Raw genomic sequence first — 20,141 nt, 5'->3', positions numbered from 1 at the left:
ATTCCAACCTCTTAACATTCTATCATTCTATCATTCTATGATCAAATCCATATTTAATATGAGTTTGTTTTTTATTTTACTCTGAGAAACACTCCCTGTGGAAAGATATCTCAAGTACTCTCTTGAGGTAGTACTCCCTATTCTCTCCTTGCACAGAGTGGGAGCAAGGAGGGGCAGAGGAAAATCAGCTCGTTATCTCAAGCCAGAAAGTGTGTGATTTAGATGGCAGAACCAAATTATATTTCCACCTACTCTTGTTCCCCTGCTTGTCAGATATGGAAGGACATCTAGTCTTTGTCTTTATTTTTGTCCATGTTTACCTTTCTTGAGAAGTATATCCAAAACAGTTTTAGCTTCCTGCTTTATAACTAAAATGTGTGTTCTGGTGTCCCTGAAGCTGTGGAAAGGCAATAAATATCTATAGTAATTTTCATTAAAATCAAGGGAAGCAGGAAGTGTAAACTGCTGACAGTTCCTGTGAATATTCCTTAATAGCAAAGCTTGCTATACAAGACCTCTACTTCTGAGATAATCAGTTATCTGGTAAAATTGCTTCTTGTAGTAATTTACCCATCTGTTATTCTGGATGAAAAAAGCACAGAAAATCATTGTAAGGTATTTCCTGGGGTCAGTTTTAACTAAGGGGTGGTTGAAGATGGTGAGACTTTGGTTCCTTACAGCACTGTATGTGTGTATCTCTCTAACTGGCTGCAGAATCCCCAAAAGGATTTCCCAAATAGTCAGAGAATGCTGGTATGTATAAACACCTTATTCCCACCAGTCTTGTCCTAAAACACCCAAGCAGCTGATACAAAAAATAATCAACATTTCACAGTTCATGTTACAATTTTTATGGCACTACAGTGAAATAAATACAGCTTAATAAATAATCTATCTGATTTCTCTGTCAGACATCACAGAGTAACAAGAAATAAAGAGACAATAGTAAGCATAAGAAAGATTATGACACTGAAAGAATTCCTTAAGGATGAAAAATGTTATTATAACAATAACTTCTAGCTGCACTTAACTCTTTGAGATTTTCTGTAGTAGCATAGTTCAACAATAAACACAAAGTTAGCTTCTCTCTTTTGACTCTTCCTGTTCACCAATACCTACTTTAATTTCCCAGTTTCTTTTATCTCTGTGTATTTGACATTAATACACATAGGACAGAAATTACTGCTTTAACAAAAAGTAGTAATAAAAAAAATAATGTGCTGCAAGAATAGCACTTTCTTTGACTTTTGTATGGGAAGGTTGGCCTCTGTACAGTGATGCTGGTGTGTATGGTCTCTGAATGTATTTTTTTCTATTCCTTCCTTCCTCTTGAGCTTTCAGCTTGCTTTCAGGTATAACTAGAGAATTATCTGGTCTGTGGCTTTTAGTCAGGGATTCTCTTGAACTAGGGGCAGAGGTGGCAAAGGCTTTATTCATCCACCTTATCTCTTTGAGAAGGAAATAAAAGCAGTAGTAGGCTTAGATTGTAAGGTGTGCACTAAAATGTAGGATTTACCGTTAAAAGCAAGTATGAGAGTAAATGTCTGAAAAATTTTGTGAAGCATGTGTAAATTCATGGCTTCTGATATTTCTAGGTCTTTACAGACAACGCATCTGAAAAATACCTAAGGAATAACCTTATTGTGTTTGGTCTTCGTGTTTATTCTTTTCTAGTATAAGGTTCATCAGTCTGTTTTTCATGGTATGTGATCTGGTTGCTTTCTCCTACCAGTAGGAAAAAGCACAAGAAGAACCTCATGCAAAGAGAATCTCAAAGGGTGCTGTCTCCAGTTTCTGTTGCCTGTGCAGGAAAGAAAAACAAAAACAAAAAAAAAGCAAAGGGGAAAAAATCCATGGGCCAACAAATGGGGCAGAGATGGAGAACAATGGTGTGCTAGTCTGCTTTGTCTGCTATTGGCTGTTCTTGACTTCCTGCCATCACACGTGGCTGGTGAGATTTGCTGAATCTGACAGAGGTCTGTAACGAGGGGCTGCAGTCAGAGCTGTTGGGGGAGAATTGGAAGTTGTCTCTGCATGCTGTCTCTGCAATGTTTGCCCTCTACCTGTCCTCATGTTAGTACCTTTGGTCTTGAACTCAGTATTTCTTTCTTCCTCAGCTAAGCTGAAATACAAATATAGGATTTTCTTGATATTTCTGGGATGGCTGCATTGGAAGGAAGTGACAGAATCTTATTCTAGCCCAATTTGCACATCTGGCAAGTTCAGCTAAGCATCTGCATTTTCAGTACATCTTCAAGCTGAACACCTGTCTTTTAAAATTTGAATCTATACTCTTAAAACAACAACAACCAACCAAAAAAAGAGCCACTCCCTACCCCCCCAAAAAGAAGTAGCCCCCCCAAAACCTTTTCCACCACTGAACTGACAGTGCTGAAAAAAAAAAAAAAGAAATACAAATAGTTGTGTGGGAGTAACTACAAGTGTGCTGAGTGCTATGCAAAATATTTGTAGTGATTCCTGAGTATCCAGGCAAATCTGATTTTTAAATCTGTGCCAAAGTATGTGAACTTTTCAGGTAGTCTTAGCCAAGTTTAGACTAAATCTGAGCTGAGTGCAGTTTGCCAAAAAGGAATTTATGGCTTTGGCTTTGGGTAGAAGTTGAAAGATTCAGCATGGTGTTGGCATAGCTGGTTCTGCATAAAGAGATACTTGGCAGTTTAGACTGAAGTTTCCTGTGTTATATTAATATTAGGAAAACTTATTCGTAAAGCAGAAAGCACAGTATTTTTTTTCATTATTGCAGAATATATCTGTAACCTGTAATCTGTGCAATTAAAACTTTACCAAAAAAAAAAAAAGGCACTAAAAATAACTGTATTTGAGAGAAAACCTGAAAATTCATTCTTAATGAATTTTATATATATATGAATAATATTATAATAATATATATTAATAATATATATTAATAATATATATGAATTAATACTTTTCTTTATTCCATTTGTTATGGTTGCTTCTGTGCATGTATGTGGTGGCAGTTGACTGGTTCAATGAGTGTTACCTGTCAAGATGGTATGAGTTTTGCAGTTCTCAATTACATTTATTTTCCTCAATCACATTTATTTTGGTGTGAATTTTTAAGTCTTCAGCTGTAACTGTCACAAGTCTTTTCCTGCAGAGCAGAATGGGGAATAAATACCTCAGGAAGCAAAGTGCAGATAAGCAGTAAATGTTCCCAATAGAAACCATGATAAGATAAATTGTAGGACTGGTAAGAATTACAATGGCTTCATGAAAACTGGTGTTTAACGTCAAATAAACAGACAAACCCTTGATGATACACAGCAGGTCCAAAGTCGACTTACTAAGTGTAATCACCAGTTGGCAGAGTTGCACTGCTAAGGACAGGGTTTTACAACAGTCACTTTGAATGCTAAGAAGAAGAATTAGATTTAAACAGAAAGGTCTGATTTATATATCAAAGGTTAATATAGTGGGAGAGCCATGAGTGGGAGATGTTAAGCAATGGCTAAAGATGTTGTATCCCATGACTAAGAGGATACTTCTGACATAACAATAAAAAGATCTTCAAGCTATTCTCAAAATAAAATATGGTTGAAGAAGATACAGCAGCAGATCATCATCATGGCTAGACGTCGCAAACGAAGATTTGAGAAGGGCTCTACCTACTCACTTACTGTGAGCGCACTGATGGCTAAAAAGGCCAATACGAGGTAGACAAGTCCGGCTGCAGAAGGCACAGTCGGGTTGCAAAAGGCACACAGCAGAAGATACAGCAAAATAAAATGTACATTAAAGACCACTTTTAGATATCTAAACATGCACAAAAATGCCATGTCTGCAATTTCTTATAATTATCTCTGAAAACAAGGAAGGAAAGGAAGCAGAAAAGAAAGGAAAACTTTCCTTGCAGAAGGATACAGAATTATATGTTTTGTGTTTGCCACATGGTTCACATTATTAATACTATTGCATGTATGAATATTCATTTCCATGGCTAATCCAAAAATTATTAGGAAAACGACATTATCATATATATATCACGCATTGTAGAATGGCCCTGATTATGATTTCTTTGATATGATTCTTTAATTTTGTGAGTAATTTTTTGCTGTGCAGATACTAGCTTTGGAATGTGGTGAAAATTATCTGGATTAATCAGACTGGTAGTTTTCCCAAAAGGGTGCTTGTTATGTAAATGTGGGTTAATCCACAGCAGTCTTTGATGGCCAGTGATGGAAAACTACATAAGAAAAGAGAAGCCCACAGCAGCATCCCTGGCCATCAACAGCAGCCCAGGAAGAACAGCCTGACCATTGAACTAACAAGCAAAAGACTTCCTAGGACTGGTTACCAAGAGTAAATTAGTGTAGTCCAAACAGAGAATAAGATGAAATCAAACCCTTAGAAAATTAAAACCTGAAGTGAAACTAACCAAAGCATAAACCAGCATGTAGAAGTTACTTTGTAGGTGTAGACAAATGTAGACAATCTCAAAAGCTGATCCACATATAGACAACTCATCTGTTGTCAGAGGCACCTGTTTTTGGTGAATTTGGGTTTTTTTTTTTAACCACATGGCACTAATAAAGGTGTAACTGTAAAAATAATAGTGATTTTGTAGCCACGGTGACCTAAGGATCAGGATGAACCATTTCTGGTAACGGAGGTCTTTCTGTGGTCTGACCCAAGATACCAACTTTCTTCAGAGGCCTTGGTTTCACTTAAAATATTCTCCTTTGTAAAAACAACTTTTAATACTACAGTCGTGTGATAATAGCAGACTATTAAAAAAACTTTCCAAATTAGAATAGGAACTTAAGTAGTATCTCTATAGAGACAGAGCACACAATTTTTTTAGTGCTGATACATATACTGAAGGGGGTTGAGGAACTGTTAAAGAAGAGTGTTCAAATTACTTTTCTTCCCCAAACTCTTTTTAAGATACTTTAGTTCTATGTACAGAAATACCATTCCTCTAAAACAGATGACATTATCTAAATCCACTTATCCTTGGAAAAATACGTTTTGCAATTTCAGGGTGGAGTATCTCAGACATGGTTAAAATACTTGTGGGAAAAGTGTGATGTGTATTAGTTTTAAAAAGAAATTGAATGCCTTGGTGTGATTGTCTTTATTATATCAATAATAAAATCAAGGGATATAGTAGGCATCTTGTTCTTCTCTATATATGTAAAAAGGACATCATGAAGAGGTTTGTTGATTGCCTACAGTCTGTTGTATCCTTTCTCATTGCTATTCACACAATAATTTTCAAATTTAAACATACGGTAGTGTAAGCAAAGTAAGTTGGAACACGCAAAGTTAGAGGACAAAGAAACAGAGATGCTCTGAGTGTGAAATGTGCAATGGAGGTTTTCCATGGATCAGTCCTCCAGGTCTGCATGGGATCTTATTAAATAAAAAGTAACCTGTCCTTTATTGACAGCTGTGGAAGTCTGTCCTAATTTACTAGCTTCCTACAGTGTCACTCATAATAAATAAATAAATAAATAAATAAAGCCGTTGCATAGGAGAAACCCCCTTGCATCATGTACCAGGAAATATTTCCCTTCTTCTTCTATAGAGAAATTTTCACAGTCTCTTTGGGCAACTTGTTTCAATGTTTAATTACCCCAACATTAAATATGATTTCTTTATATCCAGTTGGAATGTCCCTGTTTCATCTTAAGACCTCTGTCTCTCATTCTCCTGCCATGGTCCTCTGCCTTCTCCGTAAATACCTCTTGTGATGTGAACTACCAGGCATAACCTAGGGCAGCAGAGACGCTGTTCCCACCTCACTGGCCAAAAAGGTCCCAGTGGACTTTTGCACATGAGCTGTGGTTTATGTGGATAATTATTTCCCTGACAAAAGAGCAGATGTGTAGGCCAGCTTGCTGAGATGAAATAGTAAGAGCTTAATTGTTTTCCCTCAGCATGTATTAGTAAAATAACCAGCATCCTTTACAGACACTCTCTTGCAAACTTTTTTCAGGCAGGCACCAGAGGAATGATAAGTTGCCTGTCTATGTTCCCGACTTTGGGACAAACTTACTATCTTGAAGTAGTTCTCGCCTTCCTCTATGGGAAATACCTTAGTAACACTTTTTGCTCTTATCTTTTACTGTGAAGTTGCACTAATAATACTATTATAATGTAAACATAGATGAAATGGGGTTAAATGTTTTGTAAGTAGCTCTGTCGACTCAGTGCACAGAATTTATGTAGTATTACCATTAAATCCTCCAGAGTCCTAGACCTTTAGCTTACTTGTTCAGTCTGCTTCTATGGAGCCCAGGTCAAGCTATTATGTTATCAATCAGTCATTTCACTCTGAGGCCCAAGAGTTTCTCATGGTCTCCCAGTATGTCCTTGTGAGCTGACGAGAATGGCTCTCAATTTTATATGCAACAGCAGAGCAAACTGTCACTAGGCTGAGATTTTAGGGTTTGGATTTTGGGGTTATATTGGGATTTTTTGATGAAATCCTCTTAAGAATAAAAAATAATATTTGTCACAATTTTGACAGAGGTGCCATTGTTATGGCATTGTTGTGTGTTACTAATATCCATACCTGGACCAACCTCCTTTCAATCCTTTTGAAGTGTGCAGGTTTCCAGCAGACCTGTCAGCAGAAATTGACTGCTCTCTGTATTTCATACTTGGTCCAACCATCAAGGACAACATCTGTGTGTCTGAAAAAGTACAGTGGTTCCAAATTGGCCAGAGGTGTTTTTATATTAAACGCAGGGAAACATATGCTACAATGCCAACAACCTTATTTTTGTAGTGATTTATGACTATTTTTACAGTGTTTAAGGTTGAAGTGAAAAAGGAACATTATGAGTGTCAAAAGTGCAATGAAGGATTGTTCAATTCTCATATTGGTGCTTTTGAAAAAATCCACTGAAACTGTGAAAGCTGTGGTTGCACTGACACAACCTGAGTGTCTGCATCCTGCCTATGATCTTTCAGATTGAACAGCTGCTAGTGCAAAAATAAATATAAATCAGTACAATATAATCCATGGCATCTTCATGTATATGGTCACTGGAACTTGGTACTGTTTAGGCAGAACTATTTACCTTGTTTTGACTCACTAAAATTCTGTTTTGGTGGTTTCTAAGATGTAGAGTTGTGTCGGAGGATGCAGCAAGGCCAAGGTGCCTGGCAGCATGGAAAAGAATGTAAATAAGAGGTGAACGTCCAATCATACGTGAAGGCTGGTGGTAAATATAGATAATAGAACTAAGAATAGTGTTAGTATGTAAGATTCTACAGAAGGAGACGGTGTGTGAGTGCAACTGTGTGAAGAACAAGATGTAATATACTGGATGAAGCGAATAAAGCTGAATTTAGACCATCATCATAGAGTGCCCAGTTTTGTTTACTTGGTCGTCCTCACAAACAACGACAGAGTTGTCACAATAAGACCATGAAACCTTTTTGATTCTTCAAACAAAACCACACTGACAGTACAAAGGAACTCACCTCTCCAGAGCATTATCCTCTTGAGACTCTATATTTCAATAAGAATATAGTTCAAAGAAAGTTCCACCCTTTTTTCCAGCCAAGCAAGAAATTTTCTGCCCAGCAGCAATTCCTGTGTACATGTATTGCCTACCTAGGAGCGTTGTGTTTTATCAGGTATAAGGTTCTACTTGCAAGACATTGCTGTAACATTTTGCAAGACTGGAAGAAGAAAAGCAAAGTTTTCATTTCTGTTCTCTGTCTCAACCTGTGACTCCTCCTGTCCTTAAGCAGTCAAATAACCTCCCTGAGTCCATGTGCTCATTATGGAAGGACCCAGAGGAGCTGTTTCATCATGCGTCTGCACAGAGTTAAAACAGGACACCAGGCTGAGTTAAGGAAATAATTGTGGCACTTTGTTAATGTTCATTTGTTTTAGAAGAGTGTCTGCACTTGAGGTTACACAGGAGAGTGACTTCTCATGGACCTCGTATGCCAATGCCTTATGTCCATGCAATTTCAAAAGACAGAGCTGTGTAGCTTTTTCAGCTAATGGGTTTTCTTGAAAAGCACAAAACCACTTGAAATCTGTGGGCAACTTTTGTGGCTAGGTCCTCAGAGACTGAACTGCCAGAGGCTACTCTAAATTCCATGTCGTCACTGTTATCTGTTCTTCTTGAGGTTTTCATCCTTTTCATATCCATTAAACAAATTAAAATAAATCCATTTGCTGGTCCCATTATGCTTGACCTACATCAGAGTCCTTGGATTTGTTTATGGAATGAAAGGACATTTTGGTTCCTTTTTAGTGTCTCTTAAGTGCAACATGTGTTTGCATCAGTTTTTTGGAATGTATTTACTTACATGTATCACAAAGAAATTTCCTCTCAGTGAACTGCTATGAGTCCTCATGACAAATAAACAGTAATCTGGAAAAGTGGAAAAATACTTTCTCAAAATAGTTGTTTTTAACACTTTTCTGTGGTGGTTTGCTGTTAAAAAATTTTACACACAGAGCTTGTAGGAGCTTTATAGTAGCTGTAGGAGGGTTTTCCAGTGTTTGACCAGCTGAGACCAAAATCCCATTGAATCCCATTAACTTCTGTTGTGTGTCACTTGGGACCAGATGGTTTTGACATACAGTTTTAGCAATAGAAATTATTAGTCTGTGTATCATGAAGTGCTGTTGGCTGGAAATGAGCATAAATCTTGGGTGTTTCCCGTCTCCAAAGTATTTTCAAAATTCCTTCCATTAGGAATTCACAAATATAATTATATGAAACTCCTTAATATTTATAATCCCAGTTAGTAATTTCATACCAATGGATACCTTTAAAATGAATTTTTCTGTTTAGCACAATTGGTTTCAGGGGTCTAGAGGACAATGTGAAATACAAAAACCATTGCAAATCTAATTTTATTGCAGGAATTGATAAGAATCCAGAAGTCTTCTTTCTGTTACTCTTTTGGTAACTCATTCTTTAGTAATTATTGAAGTGGTTGATTTATCAGTTGGAGTGGATTATTGCCCTCAGTATAAGTGCAGCTAAAAAATTAAAGTAAGTCAGATTTCATATTAAAAGTTCAATCACTGGATTTCTTTACAAACAAAAGACATGGTTATAATACTTTTCTTGGCTCAGTCTAAAGGTCAAAATTAGCAAGTTTTAAAGAACTGCAGAGACATACAGCAGAGCCTTTGTAGTAATCAGAAATGAAGAACAGTGTTGAATTTTGTGGATATCACAGAAAATCTAATTTATGGTTACAACTCAGTATCTGTGATGGCACCAGTGCAGTTTGCATGAGGTCGAAACTGGAGTAAGAATGGAAAGAGCCAGCAGGTCAGTAAGGAAACAAAGAATTGTGGCTGCGGACCAGCAGCCAAATCCTATTGTAAGGCAGACTTCAACTACATTTTCACTATTGTGACAACTGTGAAACTCAAGTTGGTTTTGTTGTTGTTGAGAACTTGGCTTTGCTTTGCAACTGTGTGGGTTCAACCAGATAATAATTTTAAAATACTTTTGTGTGTGTGTGTATGTGTGTGTGGTTTTGTGTGCTTTTTAGCTCAAGGCCTCAGGATATGAACTTACTTTTAGCTTTCAGATCTCTGATGGGCAGTAATGATGTCCCTTATTTTCCACAGAAAACTCTGATCTAAGCTCCCTACATTTTACAGGCTGATGTTCTTTTTCTCCCTCTGTTTCAGGGTCTTTATGTCTTCGTGGTATATTTTATCCTGCACAACCAACTGTGCTGTCCTGTAAAAGCAAGTTATACTGTAGACATGAATGGGCATACAACCTCAGGGTCAGCATTTTTCACACATGGCAGTGGTCTACCAGCTGCAGGAAGAGAGATCAGCAAGTCCACGCAGAACCTCATCAGTGCTATGGAAGAGGTAAGAGTGCTCTATAGTGCTCTGTAGTCATTACCTTGTGTATTGAAAATGTGCCTGGAGATTGAAGTGGGATCGAGGGAAGGGGGAGGAGGGAGGGGAGGGGAGGGGGAGGGAGGAGGAGGAGGAGGAGGGAGGGGAGGGGAGGAGGGGAGGGGAGGGAGGGGAGGAGGGAGGGGAGGGAGGGAGGGAGGGGAGGGGAGGGAGGAGGGAGGGGAGGGAGGGGAGGGGAGGAGGAGGGAGGAGGGGAGGGGAGGGGAGGGGGAGGTCATAGTTTTCAGTTTCTATACTATAGTTTTGGTGATTACTGCATTTTTATGTCTTTTTAAACACTGCAGGTGCCTGCAGACTGGGAGAGGGCATCCTTGCAGCCTGCTAGTCAAGCTAGTGCTGCCTTTAAGCAAAGTCCACAAAATGGCAATGTTTTCCACCCTTCTGGAGGATTTAGTACCAGCTCCTTGGTTGCTGATGAGGAATCACAAGAGTTTGATGATCTAATATTTGCTTTAAAGACTGGTAAGTGACTTTCCTCCTTGCCCCTCAAAGTTTATGTTGTTATGGTGTCACCATTCCATGAGCTCCAGTTAAGGAGGTCTCAATGTCATCTGATTTCCAATGAAAATCTGAAAGATGAGTCAACATGACACAGAGTCAGGGGACTGGTACCCGATGAGATCTGGCAGACACGAGCAAAAGCCCAGCTGCACCAGGCATCAGGTGAAGTACAAATGGACTGCCTTGGTAGCAAGAGGTCACATGAATGATTTTTGGGGATACCATTGAGACTCAAAAGAGATAACAGCAAGGTTCTGTTGATATTACCAGATTAAGTGATCTGGCACACATAGTTGTAGGAGCTTGTTCCCTTCAGTGACATCCAGGAAAAGTCAAACTGGAAGGAAGACTGGGAATGCTGCTAATAAAGGGATATTTATATTCAAAAAATTCATAATGCTGAATATCCTAAACCGACTTACATTGCAGAAAACTGCTCTAATTGTGCAGCCCCCAGCATGGGGGGAGTGATTCCAGAAGAGTGATTCCAGAGGAGGGATGCCAGAGGAGGCCATGGAGAAGCTCAGACTGCTCAGAGCAGCTCTACTGTGAGGAAAATCTGAGAGCTGGGGTTGTCAGACTGGAGAAGTCTCTGAGAAGAGCTTAGAGACCCTTCCAATGCCTAAAGGGGCAACAAAGGAGCTGGAGAGGGACTTCTGACAAGAACAGGTCTGGCAGCACAAGGGGGCAATGAAAGAGGGCAGGTTTGTATCAGATATTAGGAAGAAATTCTTTGCTGTGAAGGTGGTAAGGATCTGACACAGGCTTCCCAGAGAAGGTGTGGCTGCCAGATCCCTGGAAGTGTTCAAGGCCACGTTGGATGAGACTCTAAGCAGCCTGGCCTAGTGGAAGGTGTCCCTGCTCATGGCAGAGGGTTGGAAATAAATGGGCTCTAAGATCTCTTCCAACCCAAGCCATCTTCATAGGAAAATCTGTTTTGTACCTATTAATTGTACCAAGACATTTTGCAGACTACATCTGCTTTGTTAGCAGTTAAGATTTTTTTTGGCAAGACTTTCAAAGCTAGGTGCAGAAGCTTACAGTTGCAAACTTTTTTTTTAGGTATGTAAGAAGGTAGCATTTACTTTTTAACTCGTTCCTAAATGCTTTGAAGGAAACCAGATAATTCAGAGGTAGTTAATAAGATACAAAACCATCCACATCTAACAATCCCACCATCACACATTTACTGCTTAAGCAAATGGATTGGCATCAGTAAACTGCAGAAGACTGAGACTTAAGTAATGAAAAATAATCTAGGTAACAACGATAGTTATAATTCAACACAAATTCAGCGCTTCATTATTTTTTCCTAAGTCTTCAAGCTCCATCCCTAGTTAATTTGTTTTCAGTTATTCTAAAGGCAGTGCGTATAGAGCCAACATTTTATTATCTTGCCTAAATTATTATTATATTCTGTATTCATTTTTTTTTCTTATGAGCCTTTTGTATTAATGTGATTTGAAGCAGAGACCTCAGGCCACATTTAGAGAAAAATGTTTTTGTTTGTATTACTGATTCAAGTAGTGTCTGACAGTTTTAACCCTGTGCTTATTCCTGTGACCAAACTGTGTCACCATTATAGGAGTAAAAACTCCATTACTTCTAAACCAAACCAGTTGTCCCATCTGGTTCCAGCCCCACCACAACATTTGAACAAGATGAACTGAAAAAGTGGTGTGAAGGTTAGAGCAGCTTTGACCAGCAAAGTAGGTGTTTATCAGCTATTGCCTTACACATAAACTGTAACTCAACATGTACTTAATAATAAATAATAAAAAAACTAAAAAATAATAAAAAAAAGAGCTTTTCTGTAACTAAAATTCTGTTCTATTACTTTTGTCCTGTTCTTCAGTCCAGTTCAGTGCGTGGCCAAGGAGAGGGAGACAGGGAACCACGTGGAATAATAAAAAGAGAGATGAGGTGGTGGAAAATGTTTGGGTTTTTTTTAAATATGTTTGGCAATACAGGCTTATACTGCCAAAGTATTCACTGAGCTGTTGTCTGACAGGAGTTTTATGATAATGGTTAAGCTAGCAGGCACTGAAACAAGCTCATCTCCTCGTCTCTCGGCAGCATGTTTCTTCCTCTCTTGCTGTGTTGCTTGTGCTCACATGAAACCACATCTACTCGGGTTCAGTTTCTCTCTTCTTCCTCTCCCCTCATTCTCTCTGCCCTTGCCACTCCACATCAGTTTGACGCCTTTGAACACCACTCCTAGCTCCAGGGAAGTGGTGGTCATTGGCAATTGGAAGACAAGCACCTCTTCTCCAAGTAGGCTGGAGTGTATGGGCAGCTGAGACACCTTTTTGCTGTGCTGCTCTTGCCTGTCATTTGCTGTGTGAGGAGCTTCTCAATCCTTTCTAGACCAGACTTTATGTCAGTAGACTGAGAATTCCTCATTTCAAGGCAGCTTTCTGGAAGGGGAAGGGGAAGGTGCTTTGCCCCACATTAGCTAGTTTTATCACTCCTAAACTGTGGGGTGGTACTTCTGGGTATAGAGGAAGATTAGAAGTGCTTGATCCACTACTGTTTGAGCTTTATCTTTGATAAGCTGAAACAGAAACCTCCATTACTTGTGTTCCCTAAAACTGTCAATCTATAACTAAACTTCACCATAGCTGTGCTAAAATATTAGCTCCCATCCTGAGTGTTAACTGAGGATCAGCACTGATTAGCAGAGGAAAATGTAAAAGTGTCTTTATGGCACTTTGTGCTTCATCTGTCATTTCGCTTATAGTCCTTTCACTGTAGTTCTGAGCTCTCTGAAGATGACTTTAACTTATACTGTCTGTACCCACAAGGTTTAACCTTTCAGTGGCAATGAGGGTATAATAACAGCAAAGCTAAAATTTCATTCCTGCTCTCCTGCCTCTGCAGCTGACCTCTCTCAGCTGTAGAAATGAAGACAGGTTAAAAAAAAAAGCAACCAAACCCCCACAGCAAAACTTTGTTCTTTGGCTCTCCAGTGTTTAGTAACTTGCAGTGTGCGGTGCAGTTCCACAAATAGTTGTGCTGGCACACTCAGCCTTGCTGCTAAAGGAATGTGTGCACTTAGCCCTTGGTTCCACAATCATTAATGCTGGGCCTAATTACAGATTAACCCAAAATATGGACTGGGTCAGAGGGAGACACACAATGGCAGTTCCAGCAAGTCAGGTGGACAGCAGTGTACTGTTTCTTTGCCAGCTTTTATGCCAGCTTTACACAAGCATCACATGGTGATAGGGTTTTTCTGTTTGGTGTGAGAAATCCTGGGCTTGTTTAATCATAAAGCCACTATATCTGAATGCGGAGCCCCTGGTGGTCTAGAGGTAAAGGCGCCGCGCTATCACCGCGGAGACCCGGGTTCGATTCCCGGTCAGGGCCACTCCCGGGCAGGTGGGGCTCGTCAGCCCTTAAAGGCAACCCACCTACGTCCTGAGGACCTCGCTGCCACTGTCCAAGCTCGCTTGGCCCCGGCAGATGAACCTTAGGATTAAAGGGTGGGCTCAGTTCCGCGCACACTGTGTCTCACCTAAAAAATCCAATGCGCAGGCTGGAAGGTGGAAAGACCTTCCCCGGATCTTCGCTCGCGAAGACTGGCCATTATATCTGAATGCATTATCTATTAATTCCTCCTTTATATCAGATGTGTTCATGTCCACACAGAAATACATTGTTAGGATTCACTCTGCTCACTACGTCACCTCATTTATTTTATTTCGTGAATCTTTCGGAAGGACAGCCAGCTCCAAGGCAGCTTATGTGAAGGAAATTATGGAACAGTTATGGTAGGAGAAATAGTTAAGCGACATGTCCTTCTCACTGACATGTGCTAAAAACGTTTTTTTTTAATCTCTATGAATTTCTGTTAATTTATTTATTATATTTAATTAGTGGCTTTTATATTGATTCAAACAGCTGCTTCTGAGAAAGTTTTTATTAATTAATTTTTTTAAATTGAACTACTTAACTTCAGAAGTGCTGTTATTTTGGACTAGATCTCACTTTCCCTCTGATTTCTCATGCAAGGGTTATATTGATAGGCATTTTATTAAGACCGCTGCCTTCAGGATTGTGACAAAGTTGTATGTTATGGTCATTGAGGATAAAGCCCAATATACCAGAATTCCCTAATGACCTCTACTCTTTTTAGGGCTAGAGAGTTATAAAAGGAGCCAACAAGAATGAAAGTAAATGGAATCTGTAGCAAAGCAGTGAGCTGCCCATCAGCATTGCTCTAAAGCATAAATGCCATAAATGCGTAATAACTTTACTGATTTCTAAGCTTTTATCTGTATTCCCATATCCCAGAAAACTCCTGTTCTCTCCCGTTCTGTGATGCACAAAGCCCAAACAATTAATTGCTTTGGGTGAGATGTGAAACCAAACACAGTAAAAGCCTTGGAGAGAGGCTCAAACCCCTCCAGTGGTGATGGGACACCCACCATGGTACTTTCCAAAAATATTTTGAGCAGTATCAATGGAGAATATTGCTCCCTTCATATCTTAGTGTATTTTTACTCTTAATAGAGACAGTTGTGACAAATACTACATAAATATTTCAATATTAATCTAATACTATGTAAATTAATAGTTCTTTAATATGGAGAAGATCTACTGAGTAAGTTTAAAAGCCTATGTAAATATAGTTACTACAGTAGCAATGCACTATAAAACAATTCATAGTTTTCAATCTAATACAGCTAGGGTTCCAAAGTGAGCATTTTATAAGCCTTGGTGACACCATTGTAGGTGCCTGGTTTAAGAATCAAGCATCTCAGGTGGCCATCATGAACAAAAGGAAACACTTGAAATTTCACTTCTGAAAGGTGTGTTTAGTGCAGCATCCTGGAGACTGTCTGTCACAGGACAGATAGATTGTAGATGATAGCAAAGTGACAGGTTTGTGCCCTGCCTAATCAGCCTGCACCATTTTTTGTTTTGAAGGGTTCACTTAACAGACAAAAAAAAAAAAAAAAAAAAAAAAAGAAAAAAAATGGAAGGAAGGGTAACCAGTTTGCATAGTCATTCAGCTTCTCATTTGTGGTTGTCACACGTATGCTGCTTGATGGCATAATACCCAGGAAGCATTTTTAGTTCAATCTGAACTTTACTTATAGTAGTCTGGATGTCTGTTGGGGTTATTTTGGTGAAGTTAAAACCTGAAAGAAGAATTGAAGTTTGTTTGTGTAGTTTATTCATAAAGCAAGATGAAAGTGCTTGAGAGAGAAAAATTCTCTCCAGACATATGAGTACAAAACCAAACTCTGTCTCCCTTAAAATGTTTTAGTGAAAGTCTGAGCTACCTCTGAGCAAGCAGATGACAGAAGTCAGGCATGTAGGGATGCTGTGATAGTAACTTCACCAGTAGATGTCAGTGGAGGGACCTCTCTGGGTTTGAAGCCTGGGCCGTGACTTTTCAGCTAGTCCTTCGATACAAAAAGAAAGGAAGGAAGGCTTCATTTTCCTGTCTGTTTTTCTTGAAATAATCCCTTCACAAACTGGGGAAAAGTCATACTTCCTGCTACGTACCTACCCCATGACTCTAGCACCTCTACAGGAGTACATGATTTTTGGGATCTCATTGAGTTTAAATTCTGCTCTAATATCCTTGGCCATATTGATCACCACCATTGGTCTACTCTGGCCTCCAATCGGGAGGCCTGGAGACACACCATCTATAACACTGCTGCTGCTTTTGAGAACACACGCAGGATCACTCTCGAGGAGAAAAGACAACACAGAAAGAATCGCGTCTCGTCGATATCACCTGGGGAGTCTTTCCACTGTGACTTCTGCAGTCGGACTTGTCTATCTCGCATTGGCCTTTTTAGCCATCAGCACGCTTGTAGCAAGCGTGGGTAGAGCCCTTCTCAAATCTTCATTCCCAAAGCCTAGCCATGAATGAATGAATCTGAGAACAGATGGATGGACCAATGAACTCTCTGAAACTCCATTGTGTGAGCAGTTGTACCCTTTCCAGTCTACCGGCTGTTTGGTAAGCTGGTATCCTGGTTACATTTCAGTGCTTATTCCTAAAAAGAATCAGCTCTAACATAGTTTGTCTTTGCATTATCAGCAGAACAAGGCCCTTGTAAACCCAAAGTACCCTTCTTCAGTCTCTGGCTTAGCAAGTTCCTGTTAAGATTCTCTGTAACAAAAAAGATCTTTGCTTACTTTGCACAGAGCTCACACAAAGGTTGCACATATACGACATCTAAGAATATATGTAGTGTAATACTATTAGATCAGTATCTGATCTCTTTATAGTGACCAGCAAAACATTCTTTAACCAACCCCATACTGAACAATTGCAGTATAGCCACTGGTAACTCCAACAACGAGTGTTCACATAAACATCATCAGGATGATCATATTTATGATTTTAAATGTTTTTAAATAACCTTTTTTTTCAGTTTTTGAAATTTTTATCCTCTTCAGCCTGACTAAAAGTCTTGATTGAATTTCAAGTTAATGATACTATATAGGAAGTATTTTGTTGTTTCTTCATTCAAAATATTTTATTTACTTGTTTTTTAACTTGCTTTTAACTGGCTCTTCCATCCTTCCATGGTAAATAAAATAGTCTGATTTATCTTCTTTATTACACTCATATTTCCTTTCTAAAACAAACAATTTTAGAGAAGATAAGGAAAAAAACAAATAACTTGCTTAAGCAATTGCTGTTTTTCCCAGGACTTTCAAGCAGCTTTTGGTTATTATGATCTGGTTCAATGAAAAATTAAATGTGCATACAAATTTAAATTAATAATATGACTTCATCATGTTCAGTACACTTACAAACCATTATTTTAATGATTCAGAGCCGAATCTTGACTTTGTTATTGTATGTTGATGGATTTTTACTCCTGTCATACTCTGACAGTGCCTGTTGGTTTCTCAAGAGCTTGGGTCATGCAAACCAAAGACCAGGCCCCACCAGTGTCACTGAATGACCCAAACACCAAAACCAGGTGTAAGAGAGGTTGTGGTGCAGCATACTCACTTTTCACCTGGATCATAGGGCGCAGACCCAAGTTTGGCCCCAGTCAGGGGCCTTGTCCAGACCTCTACAGGAAAACCTGGCTAGTCCTGCAGATTCTTCTGCCCAAGTTCTCTGGACCAAGCTCCACATTCAAGATTGCAGACTGACTTCCCACAACAAAGCAACATCCTACTGCTGCCCCCTTTACAGTACTTCTTTACTACTTGTAGGGTGGTAGGAGGAAATGTGCTATGGGAAAACCTTTTAAAAGTGGAACAATAGACAACTTAAAAGAAGATGAAGAGACTCCAAAAAAAGTAAATGACACTTGTCTTTTGTTGAACAAACACAAAACTGGAATATCAGCTGAGGCATAAAATAAGAAATGCACTGTATACCCGGTAGAAACTCTTGAAAATATTTTTCAATATGAAGTGCAAATCACTGCCTCTCCCAGCATACCTTGTTCAGGGCTGTTTTGAGCCAAATGTCATTCTTTTGCAACTCCCTTGAACTGCATGTAGTTACAGAACTGCTTCTGTAACAAAACAAATAGCTTCCTTCATCATTTGTCAGTGACAGTGCTGTAAATTTATGCCTGAAGCTAATCTATCTTGAAATCATCATGCCTCATTATACTGATGTGCAGTTCTCACCAATTTTAAAGCCTAGATATCCTAAGCCCTAACAAGACCCATGTATTGTCTTGTTAGAATTTGCTCTACAGCTCAAAGACAGGAGCTGAAAAAGTACTGAAGTTTATAGTTCCAACAGATATTCTGTGAAGAAATGGTCTGGAAAAAACCCACACATTTCATAAAAACTAGTGCAAGATTATGTAATCAATTCAAACCTCCCCCCAAAAAAAAAAACAAAAAAAAACAAAAAAAAAAAACAGACAAAACCACAATAAAGCAAATAGGAAACAACAAGCTAGCCTGTGACAAAAGGATGGAGAAGGTGGCCTCCCAAGGTCTCTTCCAGGCATATTTTGGGAGTTCCTATGGACAAAAGTCTAGTATTCTCTTGCAGTAAAAGGAAAACATAATGCACCAGTTTGTGCCACATGTGGTTTAAACAGTATTTGGTCAGTGTCTTTTCTCATGTTGAAATTACAGTCCTATTAAAACAGCTGGAATTACAGTTTAACAGGGAAATTATATCATTAAAAATCAATTCTTCATGAAGAAGTCCTTGGAAATACCAGACTCTAGCAGCCAGACCATGAACTCAGCCTAAGGCAGGCTTTGATTTATGCTCTCCTAATTTCAAGGCAACCTCTGAATAGCTATTGTACCATTTACTGGGACAAATAAAATGACTGACAGTGGAATTATGAAAAAGTGTATCTGAATAGTACAAAAATGTGTCAGATAATGTTATAATTCATGGATTCGGAAGGGTAGACTAGTAAGAGGAAACTTGCCACATGGTTGTGGGGTAAGGAAGCGTTTCAATAATCAGAAGAAAGCAGAGTGGGATATAGTATCCCCATTTCTGCACTGGGATTTCATTCTCACTGATTCTTATTTTGGTTGTTTTTCTCTGTTGCAGGTGCAGGTCTCAGCGTCAGCGATAATGAGTCTTGTCATGGCAGCCAGGATGGAGGCAGCATGGCTAACTCCCAGATCGTAGAGCTTAGGAGAATACCTATAGCAGACACTCATCTCTAACTCCATGGCTTGCTTGGGTTTTTTTGTTGGTTTTTTTTTTTTTTAATTCAAGCCTCAGTATTTTTATATTTGTACTTCCTTTTGCACTAAAACGCTATATGAAACTGTAGTAGAATGCTGTGATCTTTGCTGAACGTTTAACAAGGAATGTTTGCTTGAGGTTTTGTATATCAGAAAACAAACTGTGAATTTCTTAGAGTGACTGAGCATCAGTAGATACCATGGGGATTGGCCTAGATTTGTATGTTGTAGGTAGATGATACGTTTCAGAAACTGTAGCTTTTTTAAATTAACCTGTATGTGTAACACTGATTAATAAAAGCAATAGAGTCTGTTTGATACAAACCAGTCTATTATTTCTGCTCACTGCTTATGAATATGGAAGGTGATGCAAACACCCTATTGGACAGAAAAGTTTTCTGGTTGCACAGTTGTTCTAATTTTCCTAAGCTATATTCTTCTTACTGTTTTTTGAGTACCCAAATCTGTGAACTTCACAAATTCTAATAAAGACACAAGTCCTGAGCCAGAGAGCTTGAAATTTAAATTGTGACATGATAAATACACAATGATCTGAAACATACAGAGGAAAGGAGAGATGAAGGACAAGAGGGAAACCACTGGTAGCTGCATGCTGTCAACTACTTTACCTTGCTGGTTTCATAATAGTAAATTCTCTCACTTTTCTCACAGGCAGAAATAAGGGGGCATTCCAAAAAGTGGAATTTTCTGTTAATCTCCCTGTGTGCCACACAGATATCCCTGTTCAGATTGAAGGCTTGGAGTATTGCATTACAAACAGAATTAGATCAGTAATCTGTGATCTTAAATGAGCAAGAAAAGAGGTTCCTCCCTTGGAAGAAAAAAAAAGCAGAGGAAGTGCTTCAGAACTGAGTGGGGAAGCAGGCTGATCTTTTAGGAATCATTAACTCTGCTTGTGCACAGATACTCTGGAAGAAAAACACAGTAAATCAGGAGGCCAAGGGAATTTTCCTCTGAACATTTCTAAGTGTAGTATTGATATACAGTAAATGAGAATGCAAGCCTTTCATACCTTCCTCAGAAACTTACCTAAAGGCTTCATAGT

General features: G+C 39.0%; 1 protein-coding gene across 3 annotated transcripts in view; it reads left to right on the top strand.

Annotated features, from left to right (window-relative positions):
- The window catches only part of ADGRV1 (adhesion G protein-coupled receptor V1), a 259,448-nt gene extending 240,049 nt beyond the window's left edge, over nt 1-19,399 (top strand). For all 3 annotated transcript variants that reach the window (XM_050328544.1, XM_050328545.1, XM_050328546.1), the window contains 3 exons: nt 9,668-9,859; nt 10,195-10,372; nt 18,936-19,399. In XM_050328544.1, the coding sequence (XP_050184501.1) occupies nt 9,668-9,859; nt 10,195-10,372; nt 18,936-19,054 (489 nt within the window). In that variant the 3' untranslated portion in view covers nt 19,055-19,399. The remainder of the gene's footprint in view (nt 1-9,667; nt 9,860-10,194; nt 10,373-18,935) is intronic.
- The last annotated feature ends 742 nt before the right edge of the window (nt 19,400-20,141 follow it).

This window comes from Myiozetetes cayanensis, unplaced genomic scaffold (genome assembly GCF_022539395.1).
Source record: "Myiozetetes cayanensis isolate MyiCay16 unplaced genomic scaffold, myiCay2020 scf4, whole genome shotgun sequence".
Lineage (NCBI taxonomy): Eukaryota > Metazoa > Chordata > Aves > Passeriformes > Tyrannidae > Myiozetetes > Myiozetetes cayanensis.
Note: the sequence above shows the minus strand (reverse complement) of the source record. Positions and strands in the feature narration are given on the sequence as shown.